Here is a 25,963-nt window from a genome sequence, read left to right as displayed (position 1 = left end):
GTTTTCCAATTATGTTAGCACAGCTGAAAATTGTTGTGCTGATTAAAGAAACAATACAACTGGCCTTCTTTACACTAGTTGAGTATCTGGAGCATCAACATTTGTGGGTTCGATTACAGGTCCAAAATGGCTAGAAACAAATAACTTTCTTCTGAAACTCGTCAGTCTATTTTTGTTCTGAGAAATGAAGGCTATTCCATGCGAGAAATTGCCAAGAAACTGAAGATCTCATACAACGCTGTGTACTACTCCCTTCACAGAACAGAGCAAACTGTCTCTAACCAGAATAGAAAAGAGAGTGGGAGGCCCCGGAGTACAACTGAGCAAGAGGACAAGTACAATTAGAGTCTAGTTTGAGAAACAGACACCTCACAAGTCCTCAACTGGCAGCTTCATTAAATAGTACCCGCAAAACACCAGTCTCAACGTCAACAGTGAGGAGGCGAATCCGGATGCTGGCCTTCTAGGCAGAGTTCCTCTGTCCAGTGTCTGTGTTCTTTTTCCATTTTAATCTCTTCTTTATATTGGCCAGTCTGAGATATGGCTTTTTCTTTGCAACTCTGCCTAGAATGCCAGCATCCCGGAGTCGCCTCTTCACTGTTGACGTTGAGACTGGTGTTTTGCAGGAACTATTTACAGTGGGGAGAACAAGTATTTGATACACTGCCGATTTTGCAGGTTTTTCCTACTTACAAAGCATGTAGAGGTCTGTAATTTTTATCATAGGTACACTTCAACTGTGAGAGACGGAATCTAAAACAAAAATCCAGAAAATCACATTGTATGATTTTTTAAGTAATTAATTTGCATTTTATTGCATGACATAAGTATTTGATACATCAGAAAAGCAGAACTTAATATTTGGTACAGAAACCTTTGTTTGCAAATACAGAGATCATACGTTTCCTGTAGTTCTTGACCAGGTTTGCACACACTGCAGCAGGGATTTGGCCCACTCCTCCATACAGACCTTCTCCAGATCCTTCAGGTTTCGGGGCTGTCGCTGGACAATACGGACTTCAGCTCCCTCCAAAGATTTTCTTTTGGGTTCAGGTCTGGAGACTGGCTAGGCCACTCCAGGACCTTGAGATGCTTCTTACGGAGCCACTCCTTAGTTGCCCTGGCTGTGTGTTTCGGGTCGTTGTCATGCTGGAAGACCCAGCCACGACCCATCTTCAATGCTCTTACTGAGGGAAGGAGGTTGTTGGCCAAGATCTCGCGATACATGGCCCCATCCATCCTCCCCTCAATACGGTGCAGTCGTCCTGTCCCCTTGCAGAAAAGCATCCCCAAAGAATGATGTTTCCACCTCCATGCTTCACGGTTGGGATGGTGTTCTTGGGGTTGTACTCATCCTTCTTCTTCCTCCAAACACGGCGAGTGGAGTTTAGACCAAAAAGCTCTATTTTTGTCTCATCAGACCACATGACCTTCTCCCATTCCTCCTCTGGATCATCCAGATGGTCATTGGCAAATTTCAGACGGGCCTGGACATGCGCTGGCTTGAGCAGGGGACGTGCGTGCGCTGCAGGATTTTAATCCATGACGGCGTAGTGTGTTACTAATGGTTTTCTTTGAAACGGTGGTCCCAGCTCTCTTCAGGTCATGACCAGGTCCTGCCGTGTAGTTCTGGGCTGACCCTCAACTTCCTCATGATCATTGATGCCCCACGAGGTGAGATCTTGCATGGAGCCCCAGACCGAGGGTGATTGACCGTCATCCTGAACTTCTTCCATTTTCTAATAATTGCGCCAACAGTTGCTGCCTTCTCACCAAGCTGCTTGCCTATTGCCTGTAGCCCATCCCAGCCTTGTGCAGGTCTACAATTTTATCCCTGATGTCCTTACACAGCTCTCTTGTCTTGGCCATTGTGGAGAGGTTGGAGTCTGTTTGATTGAGTGTGTGGACAGGTGTCTTTTATACAGGTAACGAGTTCAAACAGGGTGCAGTTAATACAGGTAATGAGTGGAGAACAGGAGGGCTTCTTAACTTTTTTACGCCTCAGAACTAGCCCGGTAATCCCGGCAGACACCCTCCCAGCCCCCCGACACACTGTTAGGCATAGCTAGCATAGCTTCAAAAGTGATAGATAGCCATCTAAATATCATTAAATTCACAAGTCCAAGCCACCTAATGAAAGATACAAATCTTGTGAATAAAGCCCACCATTTCAAGATTTTATAAAAATGTTTTACAGGGAAGACACAATAATGTAAAAATCTATTAGCTAACACGTTAGCAAAATACACCACTATTCTAACTCCATCAGTTCTTTACTCCTTCAGTGCTATCACCAATTCGGGCTCAACTAAGATATTGATAGCCAATAACCTATAAAAAAAAAACCATCAGATGACCAGTGCTGATAAAACATAACATGGTTATTCATGTTACCATAGGATAGTTTTTTTGTTAGAAAAAAGTGCAGTATTTCAGGTAGAAATACACAGTTTACAAATTGCACCGTACCATCAAAATATGTGTGTGTGTGTGTGTGTGTGTGTGTGTGTGTGTGTGTGTGCATGCTTGTGTGTATGTGTATTGTTTATGTCTGACTTAAGGACTGTGTCCTGTCCCTCAGCTGATTGTTGTGGCCTATGACCTAGGTCAGCCCGTGCCTTATGAGACAACCCAGCCCCTACAGGTGGCGCTGTTGGACATCGATGACAACGAGCCTGTCTTCTTCAAGCCCCCGGTGAGTGGAGGAGAGTTAGGGAGCTGGGCGGTGTCTCATGCAAGGAAGATGTCAGTCTGGGCGGTGTCTCATGCAAGGAAGATTCCCGCCAGTCTGCCCTAATTCAGACTCATCTTATTGCAATGAAACATAGCCCTGGACTCCTCAGCTATAAGTATAACTCTGGGTTTATACCTTACCATTTGATACCTTATGTCACGCCCTGACCTTAGTTCTATCTATGTTTTCTGTATTATTTTGGTCAGGTCAGGGTGTGACGAGGGTGGGTATGCTTATTTGACTTGTCTAGGGTTTTTGTATGTCTAGGGGTGTTTGTTAGTCTAGGCATATTGTAGGTCTATGGTGGCCTGAATTGGTTCCCAATCAGAGACAGCTGTTTATTGTTGTCTCTGATTGGGGATCCTATTTAGGTTGCCATTTTCCATTTTGGTTTCGTGGGTTCTTGTCTATGTGTAGTTGCCTGTCAGCGCTTGTGTTATATAGCTTCACGTTCGTTTTGTTATTTTTGTTTAGTTTGTTTAGTGTTCATTCGTTTAATAAATTAGAATGTACGCATACCACGCTTCGCCTTGGTCTCATCACTATGACGAACGTGACAGAAGAACCCACCAAAAAAGGACCAAGCAGCATGAAAAGGAGGAACAGCGCTTTGTGGAAAAATGGACCTGGGAAGAAATATTGGATGGAGCAGGACCCTGGACGCAGCCGAGGGAGTATCGCCTTTCTAAGGAGGAAATAGAGGCAGCGAAGGCGGAACGGCGATACTACAAAGAGAAGTAGCGAGGGGACAGGACTCTGCCATGGAGGTAGGTAGAAACAGCGCAGGAGGAACAGCGACGATATGAGGGGACACGGCTAGCACGGAAGCCCGAGAGGGAGCCCCAATACATTTTTTTGGGGGGGGGGGGCACACGAGGAGATTGGCTGAGTCAGGTTGGAGACCTGAGCCAACTCCTCGTGCTTACTGTGGGAAGCGTGTGACTGGTCAGGCACCGTGTTATGCAGAGATGTGCACGGTGTCTCCAGTTCGCATTTCTAGAATGGGCATCCAGCCAGGACGCATTGAGCCAGCTCTACGTTCCAGAGATCCAATGCGTCTCCAAGGCCCAGTGTGTCCTGTTCCTGCTCCCCGCACTCGCCCTGAGGTGCATGTCCCCAGCCCGGTTCCACCAGTTCCGGCACTACGCACCAGGCCTCCAGTGTGCCTCCAGAGTCCAGTACGTCCTGTTCCTCCTCCCCGCACTCACCCTGAGGTGCATGTTCTCAGCCCGGTACCACCAGTTCCGGCACCACGCATCAGGCTTCCAGTGCGCTTCTATACTCCAGAGCTTCCGGCGACAGTACCCAGTCCAGAGCTTCCGGCGACAGTACCCAGTCCAGAGCTTCTGGCGACAGTACCCAGTCCAGAGCTTCCGGCGACGTTTCACAGTCCGGAACCTCCAACGACGGGCCACAGTCCGGAACCTCCAACGACGGGCCACAGTCCGGAACCTCCAACGACGGGCCACAGTCCGGAGCCTCCAGCGACGGTCCCCAGTCCAGGGCCTCCAGCGACGGTCCCCAGTCCGGGGCCTCCAGCGACGGTCCCCAGTCCGGGGCCTCCAGCGACGGTCCCCAGCCCGGGGTCTCTGGCGATGATCCACAGTCCAGAGCCTCCGGCGATGAGTCATGGTTCAGCTCTACAAAGGCGGAGGGACCAGTGTAAAGATGGTGGGCGGCGTCCAGAACCAGAGCCGCCACCGAGGTTAGATGCCCACCCGGACCCTCCCCTATAAGTTCAGGTTTGCGGTCGGGAGTCTGCACCTTTGGGGGGGTACTGTCACGCCCTGACCTTAGTTATCTATGTTTTCTGTATTATTTTGGTCAGGTCAGGGTGTGACGAGGGTGGTTATGCTTGTTGGTCTTGTCTAGGGTTTTTGTATGTCATGGGGTGTTTGTTAGTCTAGGCATATTGTAGGTCTAATGTGGCCTGAATTGTTTCCCAATCAGAGACAGCTGTTTATCGTTGTCTCTGATTGGGTTGCCATTTTCCATTTTGGTTTCGTGGGTTCTTGTCTATGTGTAGTTGCCTGTCAGCACTCGGTTTATTATACGTAGCTTCACATTCGTTTTGTTAGTTTGTTTAGTGTTTATTCTTCATTAAAATAAGTATGTATTCATATCACGCTGCGCCTTGGTCTCCTCAATACGACGAACGTGACACCTTACCATAATATTTGTTCTATACCAAGTATTTTTGTGTGATCAAACCACCTTTTTAAATCTCTAGATATTTGATGTTTTTCTGTGATTAGAGTTGTTTTATTTGGTAGTTTTGTGTACTGTACTGTGTTTGTATATTAGTCAATAGCTTTGTTTTTTTTACCTAGCGCTAACATGCGTCCTTTGTTCTGATTTTGTCCACATTCTGATTGTGCCCATAATTTCAGATATATGCTTACAATGTGTCTCATATCTGTCCATTGTGTCCGCATTCTGACCACATTTTACTGATCCCTCCCTGTATGCAAATGATTTGACAGCTATTATTTCAAAATAGTATTTATTTATTCTAAGACCCAAATTGATGCCATATTGTCACGTTCGTGAAAATGGACGGACCAAGGCGCAGCGTGACTAGAGTTCCACATCTTTATTTTCCGTGAAACAACACAAAACAATAAACCAACAACGAAACGTGAAAGTAGTGGTGCTACAAGCACATGCACAAACAATATCCCACAACCCAGGTGGGAACAATGAAGAACTTAAGTATGATCCCCAATTAGAGACAAGGACAATCAGCTGCCTCTAATTGGGAACCATACAACAAAAACAAACATAGATATAGGAAAACTAGAACACCCCCCTAGTCACAACCTGACCTACAACACCATAGAGAACCCCGAGGGCTCTCTATGGTCAGGGCGTGACACATATGTAAATGGTGCCACCTGTCAATGATTTTAGAAGGCAGGATTATGATGTTTTAAATGGTTTCACTGTCCAGATGGTTTCACTATTATCACAATCGGATCACAATGCATCTTTTAATTGTCTACACCTGTCTGAAAATGTGGGCATAATCTGAAAGTGGAAATGATCAGGACAGAAGATGCATGCTAGAACCAAGTTTAAACAAGGCTAATGTCTCTGTTTCATATGTGTAACGATTTTGTCTTACATCTGGCCCATGTATCTGTGTGTGTGTGCTCATCTGTCTGTCTGTCTGTCTGACTCTCAGCGAGGCAGCCTGCCGTACCAGACTCTGTCTGTGTTAGAGCACTCTACTCCAGGGACAGTAGTGGGTAACGTGACAGGAGCTGTGGACGCAGATGAAGGCTCCAACGCTGTAGTCTACTTCTTCATAGCAGGTCTGTGGAGAGGACAACACAACACTACACTACACACACAGACACAAATAGACACACTGATTCATCCATATCGGACAATGCATAAATATCAGTCCATTAGTACTAATACGGAATAATTCAATATATCTTTGGTTGCTGCATGTTGGTGCTGCTGTCTATTGAATATGGATGTAACACTGATTTCCAATCGTGCCCTTATAGGGGGAGATACTGAAGGTAACTTTGGCCTGAGCCCAGGGGGCGTACTGAAGGTGAAGAAGGATCTGGACCGTGAGAACATCTCAGTGTACTCCATCATCGTCAAGGCCTCCAGCCACAGGAACTGGGCCCCTGCTAGGGGTCAAAGGTCAGCCTGGGGAAGAGCACTTGACCCCAGCCGTGACCCAACCCTGGAGGAGGTCAGAATCTACCTGGAGGACATCAACGACCAGCCACCACGCTTCACCAAGCTAGAGTACACTACAGGTACTGTACATAAACCGTGGGAGGGATAAATGTGTGTGTGTGTGTTGAGGTTGTGTGTCTATGTGCATTCTCTCGCTTTCATTCCCCCTCTCTCTATCTCTTTCTCTCTCTCAGGTGTGGCTGCTGATGCCAAGGTAGGCTCAGATCTGATTCGGGTACAGGCCATAGACAACGATGTAGGGAACAACAGCCTGGTGCTGTACCATGTCCTGTCCATCCGCTACATTAAACTCCAGTCCAATGACACTGAGGACATAGGAAACGGCTTCATCATAGGTCAGTCACTGCCTACTGCCTAGCATGACTATTATCTCCTCTGTGTTTGTATAGTGTCCCTTGTTAATCCTTGATAACCAATGTTAGAATCAATTCAATTTCAATTCAGAATTGAGGAGATTAATTGAATTGAAAAGGAATTGGCCCCTGGCCTGTTGTTAACCTTCTCTGCCTATTTTTCCTTGATAACCAAGGTTGGGATCAATTCTATTTCAGTCAAGGTGATGAATTGACTAAATATTGACATAATTGAAATGGAATTGAGCTCCAACAATGTTGATAACCCCCACCTATAGGGGAAAAATGTTTCAATTCTAAATATTGATTTGAATCACAGTGGAATTGGCCCTGAACCTGTTGATAACCCTTAGGAGAGACAGATGGGATCATCCGTACCTTTGACCTGTTCACGGCTTACGACCCGGGCTACTTCGTGGTGGAGGTGTTGGCACGGGACCTGGCGGGCCACAGTGACATCGCCATGGTGGGCATCTACATCCTGCGGGACGACCAGCGGGTGAAGATCGTCATCAACGAGATACCAGAGCGGGTACGACAGTTCCAGGAGGAGTTTATCAACCTGCTGTCCAACATCACTGGAGCCATAGTCAACACGGACGATGTGCAGGTAGGTAAGGGTGTGAGTGTGTGTGCATGTATGTGTATAAAATTACGTATGAAATGTGTATCTCCCACTAACCCCCTTTGTCATTCCTTTCCTCTGTTTCTGCTCAGTTCCACGTGGACAAGAAGGGCAGAGTGAACTTTGCCCAGACAGATGTGCTCATACACGTGGTCAACAAGCACACCAACCGCATCCTGGATGTGGAAAAGTCAGTTGCTGCCTGGCAGTATAGTTTATTATGATGTTATTACCTATAGAAATATAATTAGTAGAACGGACAGTCCCCTTTCCCATACCAAGTTTATTCACCCACTGGGTCATACAGCTGCATAAGACAAAGACATGTTTCCAAACAAAGACAAATCACCCTGATTAACTCTTTAGTCATATCACAGTTTACCTATTTGCTTATGGTTTTGCCTACACCTAGTGACATGCTTTTTAAATTAAATGAACAAAAAATAATAAATTTTATTAGGAATGGCAAGCCACACAAAATTAAAGGGCCTATTTATATAACCAATATAAATTTGGAGGGCAGAAATTATTAAATATTAAAGCATTAGACCTCTATCTAAAGGCATCAGTCATACAAAGTTATACTTAAATCCAAACTGGTTCTCTAGTAGATTGGTGGGAATGTCTCACCCCATGTTCAAGAATGGCCTTTTTCACTTAATTCACTTAATTCAGATTACAACTGCTCACTTTCGGTTGTTTGAAAAGGAAATATTCTCCAAAATATAGTTATTTTGCAATTCTTAGAAAGTTGGTTGCAATTTCAGTTTAATCCACCTGAAAAGACAGAACAAATAATACAACAAATATTATGGTTAAACTCAAATCCGAATTGATTTTAAAAAAATATATTTTTTTCTATGAAATGTTTAAAAAATGTATAATTTTGTGAATTATATCATAAATAGGACTGGTGGAGTTATGTCACACATGCAGCTAACACAGACATATGGAATTGTCTGCTCTACCCAAAATTACAACCAACTAATTGCAGCATTACCACAAAAATGGATGAGGCAAGTAGAAGGGGAAAAAAGTAAGGAACTTGTCTGTCGGCCCTACATTAAAGAACATAAATGGTTAAAGAAAAGTGTGATAAATAAAAACATATACCAATTTCCTTTTAAGGACCAAAAAATTGACAGCTGTGCCATATAAATTGCAAAATAGTTGGGAAGAGATTTTCGATATACCCATTCCATGGCACATGGTTTATGAATTGACATGCAAAACAACGCCAGATTCTTCAAATTTTTCAATTTAAATTACTATACAAAATTCTTGCAACCAATAGAATGTTATATATATGGGGGATACAATCTTCCCAGCTCTGCAGATTTTGCTGTGAGGAAGCAGAGTCATTAGATCATTTATTTTGGTACTGTCCATATGTAGCTCGTTTTTGGTCACAGGTCCAGGAATGGCTGAAGAATTGCGACATTTGCCTAGAACTAACGCTGCAGATAGCAATACTGGGTGATTTGAAAAGCCATAGTCAATCAATCAATCAATAATATAATAATTATTTTAGCAAAAATGTTTATCTTTAATTTACAATCTGAAGCTATGAGAATAGAAAGGTTCAGTACTTTTGTGAAGCATCACAGCAAATTTGAAAAATATATGGCAAATAGAAATCCAAAATGGATGGTGTTAAGAGATAGATTGGAGGGGTTGAATGGAGCTGAAGGGTGGGGCAAATAACAAGATAACCAATGTAAAACATACAGGGGCTGTAAAATATATATAGGTTCAGAAATGTTGAGAAATAGCACAGTTACAAAAATAAATCAAACTGGATGGACATCAGAAATAGAGGAAGGACTAAAAACAAACAAAATATAACTATTGTAAAATAGATTGTGTCTGTAAAATGTGTATAATATGTATAAACTGAAGGTAGAAGCCTAAGTGTTATTGTTTATTAGTTTACTCGAATTGGGGAAGGGTGGTAAGGTTTGCGGGGAATGATAAAGGTATATTCTAAAAAAAAGTATGTATATGTAAATACAGTTGAAGTCGGAAGTTTCCATACACTTAGGTTGGAGTCATTAAAACTCGTTTTTCAACCACTCCACAAATTTCTTGTTAACAAACTATAGTTTTGGCAAGTCGGCTAGGACATCTACTTGTATGACACAAGTATATTTCCAACAATTGTTCACAGACAGATTATTTTCACTTTATCACAATTCCAGTAGGTCAGAAGTTTACATACACTAAGTTGACTGTGCCTTTAAACAGCTTGGAAAATTCCAGAAAATGTTGTCATGGATTTAGAAGTTTGTGACAGGCTAATTGACATCATTTGAGTCAATTGGAGGTGTACCTGTGGATGTATTTGAAGGCCTACCTTCAAACTCAGTGCCTCTCTGCTTGAAATCATGGGAAAATCAAAAGAAATCAGCCAAGACCTCTGAAAAAAAGTGTAGACCTCCACAAGTCTGGTTCATCCTTGGGAGCAATTTCCAAACGCCTGAAGGTAACACGTTCATCTGTACAAACAATAGTCCGCAAGTATAAAGACTATGGGACCACGCAGCCGCCATACCGCTTAGGAAGGAGACGAGTTCTGTCTCCTAGAGATGAATGTACTTTGGTGCGAAAAAGTGCAAATAAATCCCAGAACAACAGCAAAGGACCCTGTGAAGATGCTGGAGGAAACAGGTACAAAAGTATCTATATCCACAGTAAAACGAGTCCTATATTGACATAACCTGAATGGCCGCTCAGCAAGGAAGAAGTCACTGCTCCAAAACCGCCATAAAAAAGACAGACTACGGTTTGCAACTGGACAGGGGGACAAAGATCATACTTTTTGGAGAAATGTCCTCTGGTCTGATGAAACAAAAATAGAACTGTTTGGCCATAATGACCATCATTATGTTTGGAGGAAAAAGGGGGAGGCTTGCAAGCCGAAGAACACCATCCCAACCGTGAAGCACGGGGGTGGGCAGCATATGTTTGTGGGGTGTTGCTGCAGGAAGACTGGTGCACTTACAAAATAGATGCGATCATGAGGCAGGGAAATTATGTGGATATTTGAAGCACATCTAGACATCAGTCAGGAAGTTAAAGCTTGGTCACAATGGGTCTTCCAAATGGACAATGACCCCAAGCATACTTCCAAAGTTGTGGCAAATGGCTTAAGGACAACAAAGTCAAGGTATTGGAGTGGCCATCACAACGCCCTGACCTCAACCCTACAGAAAATGTGGTGGGCAGAACTGAAAAAGCATGTGCGAGCAAGGAGGCCTACAAACCTGACTAAATTACAACCCAGTTCTGTCAGGAGGAATGGGCCAAAATTCACCCAACTTATTGTGGAAGCTTGTGGAAGGCTACCTGAAATATTTGACCCAAGTTAAACAATTTAAAGGCAATGTACTAATTGAGTGTATGTAAACTTCTGACCCACGGGAATGTGATGAAAGAAATAAAAGCTGACATAAATCATTTCTCTCACTATTTTTCTGACATTTCACATTCTTGAAATAAAGTGGTGATCTAACTGACCTAAGACAAGGAATTTTTACTCGGATTAAATGTCAGGAATTGTGAAAACTGAGTTTAATGTATTTGGCAAAGATGTATGTAAACTTCCGACTTCAACTGTAGTATGTTATGTATGTATAGTATATGTATGCATTGTATATGTATTGTATGTACGTTATGTATGATATGTGTATTATAGTGAATCGTTTTATGTATAGCGTATGTATATGTACAGTGTTATGTATATATATTTTTACCCAAAAAATATATGGGGGATTGGAATGATGCAGACAATTACATTGATGGAAGCAACAATCTTTCCGCAATATTAAGAAAAAAAAATAAAAATTTGCAATAAAAATAAATAAAAAAAAGATATGTTTTCCACCATCCCAAGTATATACGTGGGAGAACAAGTATTTGATACACTGCCGATTTTGCAGGTTTTCCTACTTACAAAGCATGTAGAAGTCTGTAATTTTTATCATAGGTACACTTCAACTGTGAGAGACGGAATCTACAACAAAAATCCAAAATCACATTGTATGATTTTTAAGTAATTAATTTGCATTTTATTACATGACATAAGTGTTTGATACATCAGAAAAGCAGAACTTAATATTTGGTACAGAAACCTTTGTTTGCAAATACAGAGATCATACGTTTCTGTAGTTCTTGACCAGGTTTGCACACACTGCAGCAGGATTTTGGCCCACTCCTCCATACAGACCTTTTCCAGATCCTTCAGTTTCGGGCTGTCGCTGGCAATATGACATAAGTATTTGATCACCTACCAACCAGTAAGAATTCCAGCTCTCACAGACCTGTTAGTTTTCTTTAACAAGCCATCGCTGTTCTCCACTCATTACCTGTATTAACTGCACCTGTTTGAACTCATTACCTGTATAAAAGACACCTGTCCACACACTCAATCAAACAGACTCCAACCTCTCCACAATGGCCAAGACCAGAGAGCTGTGTAAGTACATCAGGGATAAAATTGTAGACCTGCACAATGCTGGGATGGGCTACAGGACAATAGGCAAGCAGCTTGGTGAGAAGGCAACAACTGTTGGCGACATTATTAGAAATGGAAGAAGTTCAAGATGACGGTCAATCACCCTCGGCTGGGCACCATGCAAGAATCTCACCTCGTGGGCATCAATGATCATGAGGAAGGTGAGGGATCAGCCCAGAACTACACGGCAGGACCTGGTCAATGACCTGAAGAGAGCTGGGACCACAGTCTCAAAGAAAACCATTAATAACACACTACGCCGTCATGGATTAAAATCCTGCAGCGCACGCAAGGTCCCCTGCTCAAGCCAGCGCATGTCCAGGCCCGTCTGAAGTTTGCCAATGACCATCTGGATGATCCAGAGGAGGAATGGGAGAAGGTCATGTGGTCTGATGAGACAAAAATAGAGCTTTTTGGTCTAAACTCCACTCGCCGTGTTTGGAGGAAGAAGAAGGATGATTACAAACCCCAAAAACACATCCCAACCGTGAAGCATGGAGGTAGAAACATCATTCTTTGGGGATGCTTTTCTGCAAAGGGGACAGGACGACTGCACCGTATTGAGGGGAGGATGGATGGGGCCATGTATCGTGAGATTTGGTCAACCTCCTTCCCTCAGTAAGAGCATTGAAGATGGGTCGTGGCTGGGTCTTCCAGCATGACAAGACCTGAACACCACAGCCAGGGCAACTAAGGAGTGGCTCCGTAAGAAGCATCTCAAGGTCCTGGAGTGGCCTAGCCAGTCTCCAGACCTGAACCCAATAGAAAGTCTTTGGAGGGAGCTGAAAGTCCGTATTGCCCAGCGACAGCCCGAACCTGAGGATCGGTGAGAAGGTCTGTATGGAGGAGTGGGCCAAATCTTGCTGCAGTGTGTGCAAACCTGGTCAAGAACTACAGGAAACGTATGATCTCTGTATTTGCAAACAAAGGTTTCTGTACCAAATATTAAGTTCTGCTTTTCTGATGTATCAAATACTTATGTCATGTAATAAAATGCTAATTAATTACTTAAAAATCATACAATGTGATTTTCATGATTTTTGTTTTAGATTCCGTCTCTCACAGTTGAAGTGTACCTATGATAAAAAATTATAGACCTCTACATGCTTTGTAAGTAGGAAAACCTGCGAAATCGGCAGTGTATCAAATACTTGTTCTCCCCACTGTATATCCCAATTTGGGTGTGGTGTCCTTCTTCCCTCTAAAAATGACATCTTTATTGCTAGGCAGTAAGTTAAGTGATGTGGCCAAAAAACTGTTCCTTCTCCCTTAATTTGACCTGACCTCGATCCCCATTCCTCACTAAACCACCTCTCTCCACCCTTATCAGTGACTGCAACAATGTGATTGCCTTTCCTTTACTCAGTACATTCCAAGCTTAATTGCCACACCATAAACATTCCTCCTACAGATAACCATTAACTTCTGGTGTAGAAACCAGACTATGGCACTCATTATTTCAAGTTTAGGAGTCAGAACCCATCATAGTAATTATATTTCTATGTCATTACATTGTTACTACACAAAAAATATGTGGTATAAGTATACTCCTCTTTGTGCTGAGCACATTGTCTCTCCTTCCCTGGTCTTGTGATGGACAGGGTGATTCAGATGATTGATGAGAACAAGGAACAGCTGAAGAAACTGTTCAGGAATTACAACATCCTGGATGTCCAGCCTGCCGTCAGCGGGAGAGCACCTGATGACCTCACTACGCTACAGATGGCCATCATTATCTTAGCTGTGTTGCTCTTCTTGGCAGCCATGTCATTCATCTTCATGAACTGGTACTATCGCACAGTGTAAGAGCCTCCCACTGTAATTCAAATCACATTTTATTTGTCACATGCGCCGAATACAATTAATGTAGAATTTACAGTGAAATGCTAGCTTATGAGCCCTTCCCAACAATGCAGAGTTAAAGAAAAAAAATACAATTGTAACGCAAGAGGAATAAAATAAAATAGTTGAAATCTAAAGTTTACATACACTTAGGTTGGAGTCATTACAACTAGTTTTTCTACCATTCCACAAATGTCTTGTTGACAAACTATAGTTTTGGCAAGTCGGTTTGGACATCTACTTTGTGGATGACACAAGTAATTGTTCCAACAATTGTTTACAGACATATTATTTCACTGTATCACAATTCCAGTGGGTCAGAAATTGACATCAAATCAAAACAAATTTTATTGGTCATACACACATGGTTAGCAGATGTTAATGCGAGTGTAGTGAAATGCTTGTGCTTCTAGTTCCGATCGTGGAGTAATATCTAACAAGTAATCTAACAATTTCACAACTACCTTATACACACACAAGTGTAAAGGAATGAATAAGAATATGTACATATAAATATATGGATGAGCGATGGCCGAACGGCATAGGCAAGATGCAGTAGATGGTATAGAGTACAGTATATACATATGAGATGAGTCATGTAGGGTATGTAAACATTATATAAAGTGGCATTGTTTAAAGTGACTAGTGATACATTTATTACATCCAATTTTTAAAGTGGCTAGATATTTGAGTCAGTATATTGGTAGCTGCCACTCAATGTTAGTGATAGCTGTTTAACAGTCTGATGGCTTTGAGATAGAAGCTGTTTTTCAGTCTCTCTGTCCCAGCTTTGATGCACCTGTACTGACCTCGCATTCTGGATGATAGCGGGGTGAACAGGCAGTTGCTCAGGTGGTTGTTGTCCTTGATCTTTTTGGCCTTCTTGTGACATCGGGTGGTGTAGGTGTCCTGGAGGGCAGGTAGTTTGCCCCCGGTGATGCGTTGTGCAGACCTCACTACCCTCTGGAGAGCCTTACGGTTGTGGGCCGAGCAGTTGATTTACACATACACTAAGTTGACTGTGCCTATAAACAGCTTGGAAAATTCCATAAAATAATGTCATGGCTTTAGAAGCTTCTGATAGGCTAATTGACATCATTTGAGTCAATTGGAGGTGTACCTGTGGATGTATTTCATTGCCTACCTTTAAACCCTTTGCTTGACATCATGAGAACATCTAAAGAAATCAGTCAAGACCTCTGAAAAAAAATTGTAGACCTCCACAAGTCTGGTTCATCCTTGGGAGCAATTTCCAAACACCTGAAGGTACCACGTTCATTTGTATAAACAATAGTTCGTAAGTATAAACACCATGGGACCACGCAGCTGTCATACTGCTTAGGAACAAGACGCGTTCTTTCTGACAGAGATGAACATACTTTGGTGCAGAAGGTGCAAATCAATCCCAGAACAACAGCAAAGGACCTTGTGAAGATGCTGGAGGAAACAGGTACATACCTATCTGTATCCACAGTAAAACGAGTCCTACTCGTTTGGCCATACTGACCATCGTTATGTTTGGAGAAAAAAGGGGGCCGCTTGCAAGCCGAAGAACATCATCCCAACCGTGAAGCACGGGGGTGGCAGTATCATGTTGTGGGGGTGCTTTGCTGCAGGAGGGACTGGTGCACTTCACAAAATAGATGGCATCATGAGGCAGGGAAATTATGTGGATATATTGAAGCAACATCTCAAGACATCAGTCAGGAAGTTAAAGCTTGGTCGCAAATGGGTCTTCCAAATGGACAATGACCCCAAGCATACTTCCAAAGTTGTGTCAAAATGGCTTAAGGAGAACAAAGTCAAGGTACTGGAGTGGCCATCACAACGGCCTGACCTCAATCCCATAGAAAATTTGTGGGCAGAACTGAAAAAGCGTGTGCGAGCAAGGAGGCCTACAAACCTGACTCCGTTACACAAGCTCGGTCAGGAGGAATGGGCCAAAATTCAACCAACTCATTGTGGGAAGCTTGTGGAAGGCTACCCGAAATGTTTGACCCAAGTTAAACAATTTAAAGGCAATGCTACCAAATGCTAATTGAGTGTATGTAAACTTCTGACCCACTGGGAATGTGATGAAAGAAATAAAAGCTGATATAAATCATTCTCTCTACTATTATTCTGACATTTCACATTCTTGAAATAAAGTGGTGATCCTAACTGACCTAAGACAGGGAATTTTACTCGGATTAAATGTCAGGAATTGTGAAAAACGGAGTTTAAATGTATTTGGCTAAGATGTATGTAAACTTCCGACTTCAACTGTATATACAGGGCGTACCAGTACAAATCAATGTGCAGAGGTGAGAAGTATTTGATGTAGATACTGTATGTACATGACAGCAGGGTTAAGTGTCTAGTCATCAGGATAAATAATACAAGGAAAATAAATAAACTAGCAACAGCAACTGATGAGTGTAAAAGTGTGTGTGTGTGTGTGTAATATGTATGTATGTGTGTTTGTGTTGTGTTGGTCTGTGTGTGTGTGTAATGTGTGTGTGAGCGTATGTAGTGTGCGTGAATGTGTGTGGCTTTTGTGTGGGAGTGTCAATGTATATGGTTTGTGTAGTCTAGTGAGTGTACGTAGGGTCAGTGCAGATAGTTTGGGTACCATTAATTGACTATCTAGTAGAAGGTGTCTTGGAGCCTGTTGGTCCGAGACCAGATGCTCCGGTACAGTTTTCCAGACGGTAGCAGAGTGAACAGTCTATGGCTTGGGTGGCTGGAATCTTTGGCAATTTTTTGGGCCTTCTTCTGGCACCGCCTGATATAGAGGTCCTGGATGGCATTGAGCTCGGCCCCAGTGATATACTGGGCTGTTCGCACCACCCTCTGTCACCCTTTCACCCTCATTGTCAAACATAGCATACTGATCCACTTTAACTTATACAATCCAATAAGCTTACTCATACTTAACCACTTCATTTTACAATATGTTCTTGTGTATCAAAGTATAGATTGCTCTTTCAGTTCATCTCAATAGTCAATGTTTTTCATTTCAATGGAATTTGTAATGGTGTTACTTCAAACTGGCTATGATAGATACTTTGACATGGCTATGTCAACATGTTGAACGTCTCACCACCTGTCTGTGTGTTTTTCTATGCTACAGACACAAGAGGAAGCTCAAAGCCATTGTAGCAGGATCCACAGGTGAGAGACAGCACCGAGGGGAAAGTCCCTGCAAGCCTAACAGCAGGATGTGGCAAACTATGGTCTAGTTTGACTAGCTGTGTGTGTGTGTATGTGTGTGTGTGCTTGTAATTCATAATTCACCAGTTTGTCTTCTGTCTTCCAGGGAAGCAAGATCTCATGGACATCCTGGATTTGCCCAACACCAATAAATACTCATTTGAGGGGTGAGACAATAGATTACAGTGTTTATGCATTTTAAAACTTACAGTACTTTATTGCACTTGACTCATGTTATTGAGTCAAGTGCATATTCCTTTTGCAGGTTCACAGATACATGCAGTGCTGATCTTAAATATCTGACAGTTGTGTATACAATATTTAATAAGACTGATGAAGTGTTAGCTGGGTAAGGTTATAGCTAAGACTGTTGTTGACTCTCAGGGCCAACCCTGTGTGGCTAGACCCGTTCTGTCGGAACCTGGAGCTAGCTGCCCAGGCAGAGCATGAAGACGACCTGCCGGAAAACCTCAGTGAGGTCACTGACCTGTGGAACAGCCCTGCTCCTACTCACGTGAGTACAGCTATTAAACAGCGGCGGTGCCATTTAAGATGGAGAACACTTTTTTTATGGGCATGGCCTTATTTCTATTACAGCATATTGGATGACTGTCATTCATATTCCACTCACCCAGTTAATTTTAACATTGACATGTTTAGGCTACTTCATGATACTCAAATTGTTCCTACATCCTAGCCTATGAATGAAAGTTTACAACCTGGTGCACACAGGTTGAGAAAATGTTTTGAGGTGACAGACAGTGACACATGGACAGACAGTGACACATTTAATAGCTCTTTCACACTTGCCTGTATCTAGCTGATCTAGGGTGCAATCATAAGTCCAACAGTTGCAAACAATAATTTTTATTATTAGACATATTCAGGTATGTTTATCCCCATTTCGTTTCATTTGCTTCCATTTAAGAAATGTCTCTCAACAGAATTGGCGGAATGAATACACCCCGATCACGTGGAAAGACAGTTCACTTTCATAGCAGCCATATTGTATTCCTTCTGGGATCTATGCACTCTTCTCCTTTTACCTTTTCCCTTCGCTTGTGGACTTCAATGCACAACACATCAGCTGTATGAGACCAGGTGGCAAAACTATATTATAACCGCTAAACACAGCCTACATCGTTGTCACCATACTAGCTATTTGTAAAGTCATAGTCAACATAGCTAATGGACCTAATGCGTTAGTAAACCCGCTACAATCATGCAGTAATGATAGTCAGTAAGCAGTTTAGCAGTTACACCGGCGGGCCCTAGTGGCAAAAAATAATTGTAAAACCAAAAGCTTGTGTTGGATAGTCATAGCCAGCTAGCTAACATAGCATCCCTCTGTTTGAGCAGTGTGTTTGAGTAGGCTAAACTATCTAGCTGCATTTGCTATCTAAGTAAGTGAAACTTAGAGTAAAAAAAATGACTCTCTCTCTCACTTGATTCTCCTTCATTTTTGAAGAAATTAATTAGTTTAAAACTGTTCAACTATTGTCTCTCTCTCTCTCTTTGAGTCAACTACCCACCACATTTTATGCACTCCAGTGCTAGCTAGCTGTAGCTTATGCTTTAAGTACTATATTTATTATCTGATCCTTTGATTGATTGGACAACATGTCAGTTCATGCTGCAAGAGCTCTGATAGGTTGGAGGACATCCTCTGGAAGTTGTCATAGTTACTGTATAAGTCTATGTAGGGGGTGAGAACCATGAGCCTCCTAGGTTTTGTACTTGAAGTCAATATACCCAGAGGAGGACGACAGATAGCTGTGTTCCGGTTACACCAGGGGTGGGCAAACTTTTTGACTCGCGGGCCACAATGGGTTCTAAAATTTGACAGAGGGGCCGGGCCAGGAGCATTTGGAGGGAGTGTTTGGGCCGGATATACTAAAGCATTAAATGTAGTGTGTGCAAACCTCATAGCACAGTAAGAACACTACAACCCAATTTATTAACTGTCTTTCAAATGTGAAAAATAGCCCTTATCAGTTAATAAACGTGAAACGAAGTGAAAATTAAAGTGAAATAAAGAGAAATACGCGCCACTCCAACAACGGTCAATGTGTTTTGAGTGCGCCATCTATTGGGGAAACGTGGGCATTGCAGGGAAAGGGGAAAAAAATGAGGTTTTTACTATAATTTGGACAAGTTCGGCGGGCCGGATTAAAAAGCCTAACGGGCCGTATGTGGCCCGCGGGCCGTAGTTTGCCCATGTCTGGGTTACACCATGGTGCTACCGTACAGAGTGCTTTGAGACAATTMTAGACCTTCATTGCAAAATAGTGTGTTTTAATCAATTATTTGATGACCTGTGAATACTGTATATTCAGTATAGTTTTAGGATAACTTTATTAATGTTTTACCATTTTTATTTTTATGAAATTCACTGAAGAGGATGGTCCTCCCCTTCCTCCATTGAGGAGGCTCCACTGCTATCTATGTATGTTCATGCATTTCTATGAGTACACCCAGCAAACCACAATTGGTTCTGTGAAAGTTCCCAGAACATTCATTAGGTTGTGGCAAATGTTCTCCAAACACAAAAACTGTCCAGCCGTGCTGATGATTACACAATGTTTGTATAAAACTTTCGCCATGTTGCAAGAACGTTCCCAGAACACATTTTGTCTGTTCTTTAAAGGTTCCCAGAATGTTTCTTTAGGTTGTGGGAACAGTCTGGTGGAAACACTGTGGGGACATCACAAAATAATCTGTCAACTTGTACGGATGATTATGCAATGCTTGTATAAAGGGTGCAAAAACATTCCCCTTATGTTACAAGACCATTCCCAGAGCACATTTGTTATGTTCTTTAAAAGTTCCTAAACATTTATTTAGGTTGTGGGAACCTTGTGTGGATATGACAAGATATAGGTTCCAAAAACACTAAATCTGTCCAGTTGTGCTGACATTCAGACAATGTTTGTATCAGGGTGCACAAAACATTCCTTTGATGTTGCAAGAATGTTGACAGAACAGCCTTTCGAAGTTATTTAAAGGTTCCCAGAACATTTGATTAGGCTGTGGGAGAAGTGTGGGTACATTACAAGATATAGGTTCCCAAAGAACAAAATATGCTCAGTTGTGATGACATTCATACAATGTTTAAGTTAAGTTGCACAGGGCATTCCCTTAATATTTTCACATGTGAGTTCCAAATATCTCTAGCGGTCCCCCCAGTGTGAGTTTTATTTATGAGCGTGATGTCAGAATGCACTCACTTGTCCAACATTTGATTGTCACGCAACAGGATAGTTAACCCATGCTGCCCTCAAACCAATTAGCTTCCTGCTAATTATCTATGTTTCAACTTGTTAATTTCAAATTATTTTCAAACAGTATTATTTTCAAACAAATTATGTGCGTTCCGCCTACTCATTAATTCACAAAGAAGTAGTCCATTTCACTGTGCCAGACAATTTACATCTGATGCATGCTATGCTAATTTAAAATGAATATTAGCTAGATGAGCCGGACAAAGTTCTCTCTTTGATGAGAGCCCAAGCACTCCCCCAGTGCTTCCCCAGGTCAAGTATGCAAGCATTTACGCATCTCCAGTCAGAACCTTCCCGAATGTTTTACCCCTCGTGCATTTTCCGGCTGGCGCCCCCATTGCCTTCATTGCTGTTTTCATTACTAATAACTATTTTGGGCATTTGTGTGTTCCTATCAAAGTAAGTGCCGTGCCTTATTACGTTAGCATAATAGTTTCTGTATATCGTGTTATGTTGTTTCTACTGTAGCACACCTTATGTAGCTTATATGGAACATAAATTATTCTGTGTGTATTCCTTTATAACCGTGGACACGCAAGGTACTAATTCCATAACCTTTATGGTTTTATACTCAATTGTGCTTATGTAGCTAGCAACATTCTTGTATTAGCTTCTGTGTATCCTTTGAAGCTGCCCTGGCTTCATCATGACCATGGCCTGTGTATTAATTTGGCTTGTTTAGCATAGCCCTGCTCTGCACTGCCCTGCCCCCTTTTGGAGCTCTTCAGTTACTGTTTCTTACTGTGTCTTATATCATTCATAATTATGATTTTGTGAATTCAAATTATTATTTTTAAAGCAGTGTTATTAAGTTACTTTGTAATACATTGTAATATTGTTTTATTGCTATATCCTGATATTGTATTGTAATTACTAATAATTCCTCTTTATTCTGTACTTTCAGAAACCACACACACAAACTATATTGAACATTATTTGCCAACATCATAATTCGAACTGGACTTCTTTCTTGCCAAAGAATGAGGCCAGCTTTTGTATGCTGGCAACATACTCTTTGAACAGCACAACGTTTTATTGGAAGAAAAAACAACAAGAAAAGACATATGCCTATATGTAATGGTTGTCTATTTTATTGAAGTATTGGTAGTGGTTGAACAGCAAAAATAAAAACGAGTTTTACTAGAGGGGAAAAAAGAGCAAGAAAAGACCGACAACTCATTAAAATGCCTAACCCATATTTCAATATTCAGTAATTGAACAATAAAAACTGCATTCCCACCCCCCACCCCTTGAGCAGCAGTTTGTGGGACTTGCCGTGCATTGAGGCGTAGGGGATTGTCTGCAGCAGGATGGCCCCAAGTTGATGAACGCCGAAGGGTGTGATGCTCCTCCAGCAGCTTTCTCATGAGGTTCTCTCTGTGCTATTGGTAGGTAATCACCTCACCTATGGGGGAGAGGGAGTGGGGAGGAAGAGGGAGTGGTGAGGATGATGAGGGGGTAGGTGGATGAGATATGGTCAATTTAATTGCATTTTGGAACTGTATGTGAATTGTATGTCAAATTATTCCACCAAGCTGTTTATCATGTCCGCCTTATCCAACGCCCCCATTTTTAGGTTATAGTCAAGCACACAGTCTGGTTTGATCTTTCTCTCTCCCGTCAGGTGGTCCAACTTCCCAGTGGCCAACATGATTGCTGTATGGACAGTGGAGAGGACACGGATGTCTCGTTTGTCATGCCACTTTAGTGCCAGCTGTTGAACGTTCTCATTGAACTCCACCTTACCCCTCTGCATCTTCCTGCTTCCGAATGCCGGCATCCCCTTCCTGTTCAACCAGATTCTGCCACAGGCCCCTGTGCTGTTGGAGAGCAGATGCTGGAAGAGTGTGGGACTGCTGTACCAACTGTCCACATACCAAGTGTGGCCCTTCTCGAAATGAAGAGCCAGCATGGTTATCACCCCGGACCCGGACCCAGACACCCCAAGCCCCTCATAATGTAGGATGTCAGTGTTGGACCCTGTGTAGTCTTAATGTCCTGGACAAATCCTGTCTTCATGTCGCATATAATAAAGAACTTGACCCCCAAAGTTGTGCCTTTGTAGGGAATATATTTACGGAATGCCAGCCTATCCTTCCATAACATCAGGGTCGTGTCACTGCATAGGTCCTTGTATGGCAAATGCTAATGTAGAGCTGGTAAGAACATCTATTATTTTGTGTAAGGGTCATTTAGGTTGGCAGCAGCATTGTTGATGAAATGCAGGCATCGCAGCAGAACTAGGAAGCCGTCTTGGGGAAAGAGAGTGGCAAAGAAGGGAGTTGCAAACATAGGATCCGTGCACCAGTATTCCCTTAGGGAGTTCACCAGGAAGGTATACATTTAATTAATTGTGGTTGTCACACATTTAGCGAGTTTCCCCTGATTCTCTCTTCTCCTGTAGTTCCAAGGCATAGCAATTGGTCTCCTCCACTATGTCTCCCACCAGCTCCTCTGTCAGAAACAGCTTGAAGCACTAAGCCTCAGAGGGAGATGGCAAGGGGCTCACTCCAGACTGGGACTCATCAAAGCCAACAGCAGGYCCAGGAGGGGTGAAATGGCTAGCGGCCTTGCAACTATCGCAGACCCTCTGTACTTCACCCACTGTTTGTCTGCCTCCATCACCACCAGCATCTTCAGAGGGACTTTGTCGGTGGGAAAGGGGTCCTCAGATTAAGGGTTCTCAATGGCCAATAGGTTGCGAGCAGCTCCCTACTGTCAGAACCTGATACTTCACTTTCATACTCAGCCTCATTTCAAAATGTATAAAATCTCCAGAATTTGTATCTACCTTTCCAATTACTTTTAGAGTTTGGGCTTAATTTGATTAATATTACGGTGTTTCTATTCCAATGAAAACAAAAAAATATATATTGTTTTCCGTTGGGATGTAACGGAAAATATGGCGCTGTACAATGTGACGGTCGGGAGTACAGTACTGATATATTTAGCTAAAGAATCCAGTATCCTGCAGGCACGCGGGAGACTGGGGTTCAATTCCCCGACAGGGAGGAAGGAGTAGGCTGTCCTTGTAAATAAGGATTTGTTCTTAACCTTTCTAGGACACACGTTCCGCTAGCGGAACCCCTGACAACATTCCGCTGAAAAGGCAGCGCGGGAAATTCAAAAGTATTTTTTTGAAATATGTAACTTTCACACATTAACAAGTCCAATACAGCAAATGAAAGATAAACAACTTGTTAATCTACCCATCGTGTCCGATTWAAAAAATGTTTTACAGCGAAAACACAACATATGATTATGTTAGATCACCGCCAAGTCCAAAAAACACACATGCATTTCCCAGCCAAAGACAGGAGTCACAAAAAGCAGAAATAGAGATAAAATTAATCACTAACCTTTGATGATCTTCATCAGATGACACTCATAGGACATCATGTTACACAATACATGTATGTTTTGTTCGATAATGTGCATATTTATATCAAAGAATCTCAGTTTACATTGGCGCCATGTTCAGAAATGCCTCCAAAATATCCAGAGAAATTGCAGAGAGCCACATCAAAGAACAGAAATACTCATCATAAATTTTGATGAAAGATACATGTTTTACATAGAATTAAAGATACACTTGTTCTTAATGCAACCGCTGTGTCAGATTTCAAAAAAGACTTACAGAAAAAGCACAGCATGCAATAATCTGAGACGGCGCTCAGATATAAACAACATTTCTCCYCCATGTTGGAGTCAACAGAAATACGAAATTACATCATAAATATTCCCTTACCTTTAATGATCTTCATCAGAATGCACTCCCAGGAATCCTAGTTCCACAATAACTTGTTGTTTTGTTCGATAATGTCCAAAATTTATGTCCAAGTAGCTACTTTTGTTAGCGCGTATAGTACACATATCCAAACGCTCGTGCAGATCCAGGCGAACGTCGGACGAAAACTTCATAAAGTTATATTACAGGTCGAATAAACTTGTCAAACTAAGTAGAGAATCAATCTTCAGGATGTTGTTATCATAAATATTCAATAACGTTCCAACCTGAGAATTCCTTTTTGTCTATAGAAGTAATGGAACGCAAGTCGATATCATGTGGAATGCGCATGACCAGGAACTGGCACTCTGCCAGACCACTGACTCAAACAGCTCCCATCCGGCCCCACATCACAGTAGAAGCTTCATTCAACGTTCTACAGACGGTTGACATCTAGTGGAACATCCATACCCCACTGGGATTTCAATAGGCGATGAGTTGAAAATCGACCAGCCTCAGAATTCTCACTTCCTGTTTGGATTTTTTCTCAGGTTTTTGCCTGCCATATGAGTTCTGTTATACTCACAGACATCATTCAAACAGTTTTAGAAACTTCAGAGTGTTTTATATCCAATAGTAATAATAATATGCATATATCAGCATCTGGGACAGAGTAGGAGGCAGTTCACTCTGGGCACGCTATTCATCCAAAGTGAAAATGCTGCCCCCTATCCCTAAAAAGTTCATTAAAGGTTCCAGAACATTTAATTAAGTTATGGAAGCTGTCTGGAATGTTGCAAGAATAGTATTACATATTGTACTTAAGAGGTTGCACAGAACATTCTCACAAGTCAGTTTTTATGACGTTCATAGCATATTTGTTTTAGGTTTAACATAATATTCCATTGATGTTCATACGTCATTGATTTTACCTTAACATCAAATAAAATTTTATTTATATACAGTGGTGGAAGAAGTACCCAGAAGCCATACTTGAGTAAAAGTAAAGAGACCTTACTGGAAAATGACTCAAGTAAAAGTGAAAGTCATCCATTAGAATACTACTTGAGTACAAGTCTTAAAGTACCTGATATTAAATCTACTTAAGTATCAAAAGTAAAAGTTTGAAACGTAAGAGCCGTAAATCCAAAACACAAAACAGCCAGACCTTTTATTTGGTTTGAGCTCGAGTCTTTCTGAAAGGTAACAGTCTTACAGATGCAAGAAGTGCTCAGATAAAAAAAATTTTAAGAATGTGGATTCTCAAATATGCAACACTTGAAAATACATCTCTTACAGACAAAAAATAAATATACCAAAATGCAGGAATATAGCCAGTAAAACATAAGCAGTTACAATCAGTCACCCAATACATCATTTTTTTTCAGATTAGCTCATCAAAAGTACATGTACAGAACTGAACACAACCTCACTGTAGGAATATGTGGACATCACCACTGATGGAACTGTATTTTAAATGAGTGTGTCAGGTCATGTCTTCGTAACAACCTATAACTCTTAAACATAAATTAACAAAACTGATAAGGCATCCTTGTCCTTTGGCTTGCTGGCTTTAAACTGTCATTACTTGAAGTTGAAGAATTTGCAGGTCATCTTCAGTTAAAGCTAGTTTTCATAGTTTCTGGAATCCAGTCTTACTCTCCTGGGGCTGAAAACAAGTCCTGCAATACTGAACAGCCTTTCACAGGCAGCTGTTCAGCACCACCGAAAGTTTTGAGCAACTGTTATGACAGTTTTAATCAGAGGCATCTAAATCTACTCTAAAGTAACACCATACAGATATGGAATGGAACATACACAGTCTAATTTCTGAGCAGTTATTCAACTAACTACAATAGACCAAGAAAGTCACTGATGATGTACAGAATTTGTCTTGCATGTTGTGTAATCTGAATACTGGAAGGTTGTTGACAACGTAGGCACTGATGCTGTCCTCACCAAAACAAGTGTATGTG

The 25,963-nt window shown here is 41.9% G+C and overlaps 1 protein-coding gene across 1 annotated transcript in view; it reads left to right on the top strand.

The window, feature by feature from the left end:
- Positions 1-25,963, top strand: part of LOC111977695 (cadherin-23-like) — a 99,079-nt gene that overhangs the window by 59,376 nt on the left and 13,740 nt on the right. The window contains 10 exon segments of the mRNA XM_024007244.3: positions 2,582-2,695; positions 5,919-6,048; positions 6,250-6,513; positions 6,628-6,789; positions 7,161-7,417; positions 7,525-7,622; positions 13,547-13,747; positions 16,900-16,940; positions 17,086-17,146; positions 17,364-17,493. Coding sequence (XP_023863012.2) covers positions 2,582-2,695; positions 5,919-6,048; positions 6,250-6,513; positions 6,628-6,789; positions 7,161-7,417; positions 7,525-7,622; positions 13,547-13,747; positions 16,900-16,940; positions 17,086-17,146; positions 17,364-17,493 — 1,458 coding nt within the window.

Source organism: Salvelinus sp. IW2-2015, linkage group LG18, assembly GCF_002910315.2.
Source record: "Salvelinus sp. IW2-2015 linkage group LG18, ASM291031v2, whole genome shotgun sequence".
NCBI lineage: Eukaryota > Metazoa > Chordata > Actinopteri > Salmoniformes > Salmonidae > Salvelinus > Salvelinus sp. IW2-2015.
This window is presented reverse-complemented; position numbering and strand designations above follow the sequence as displayed.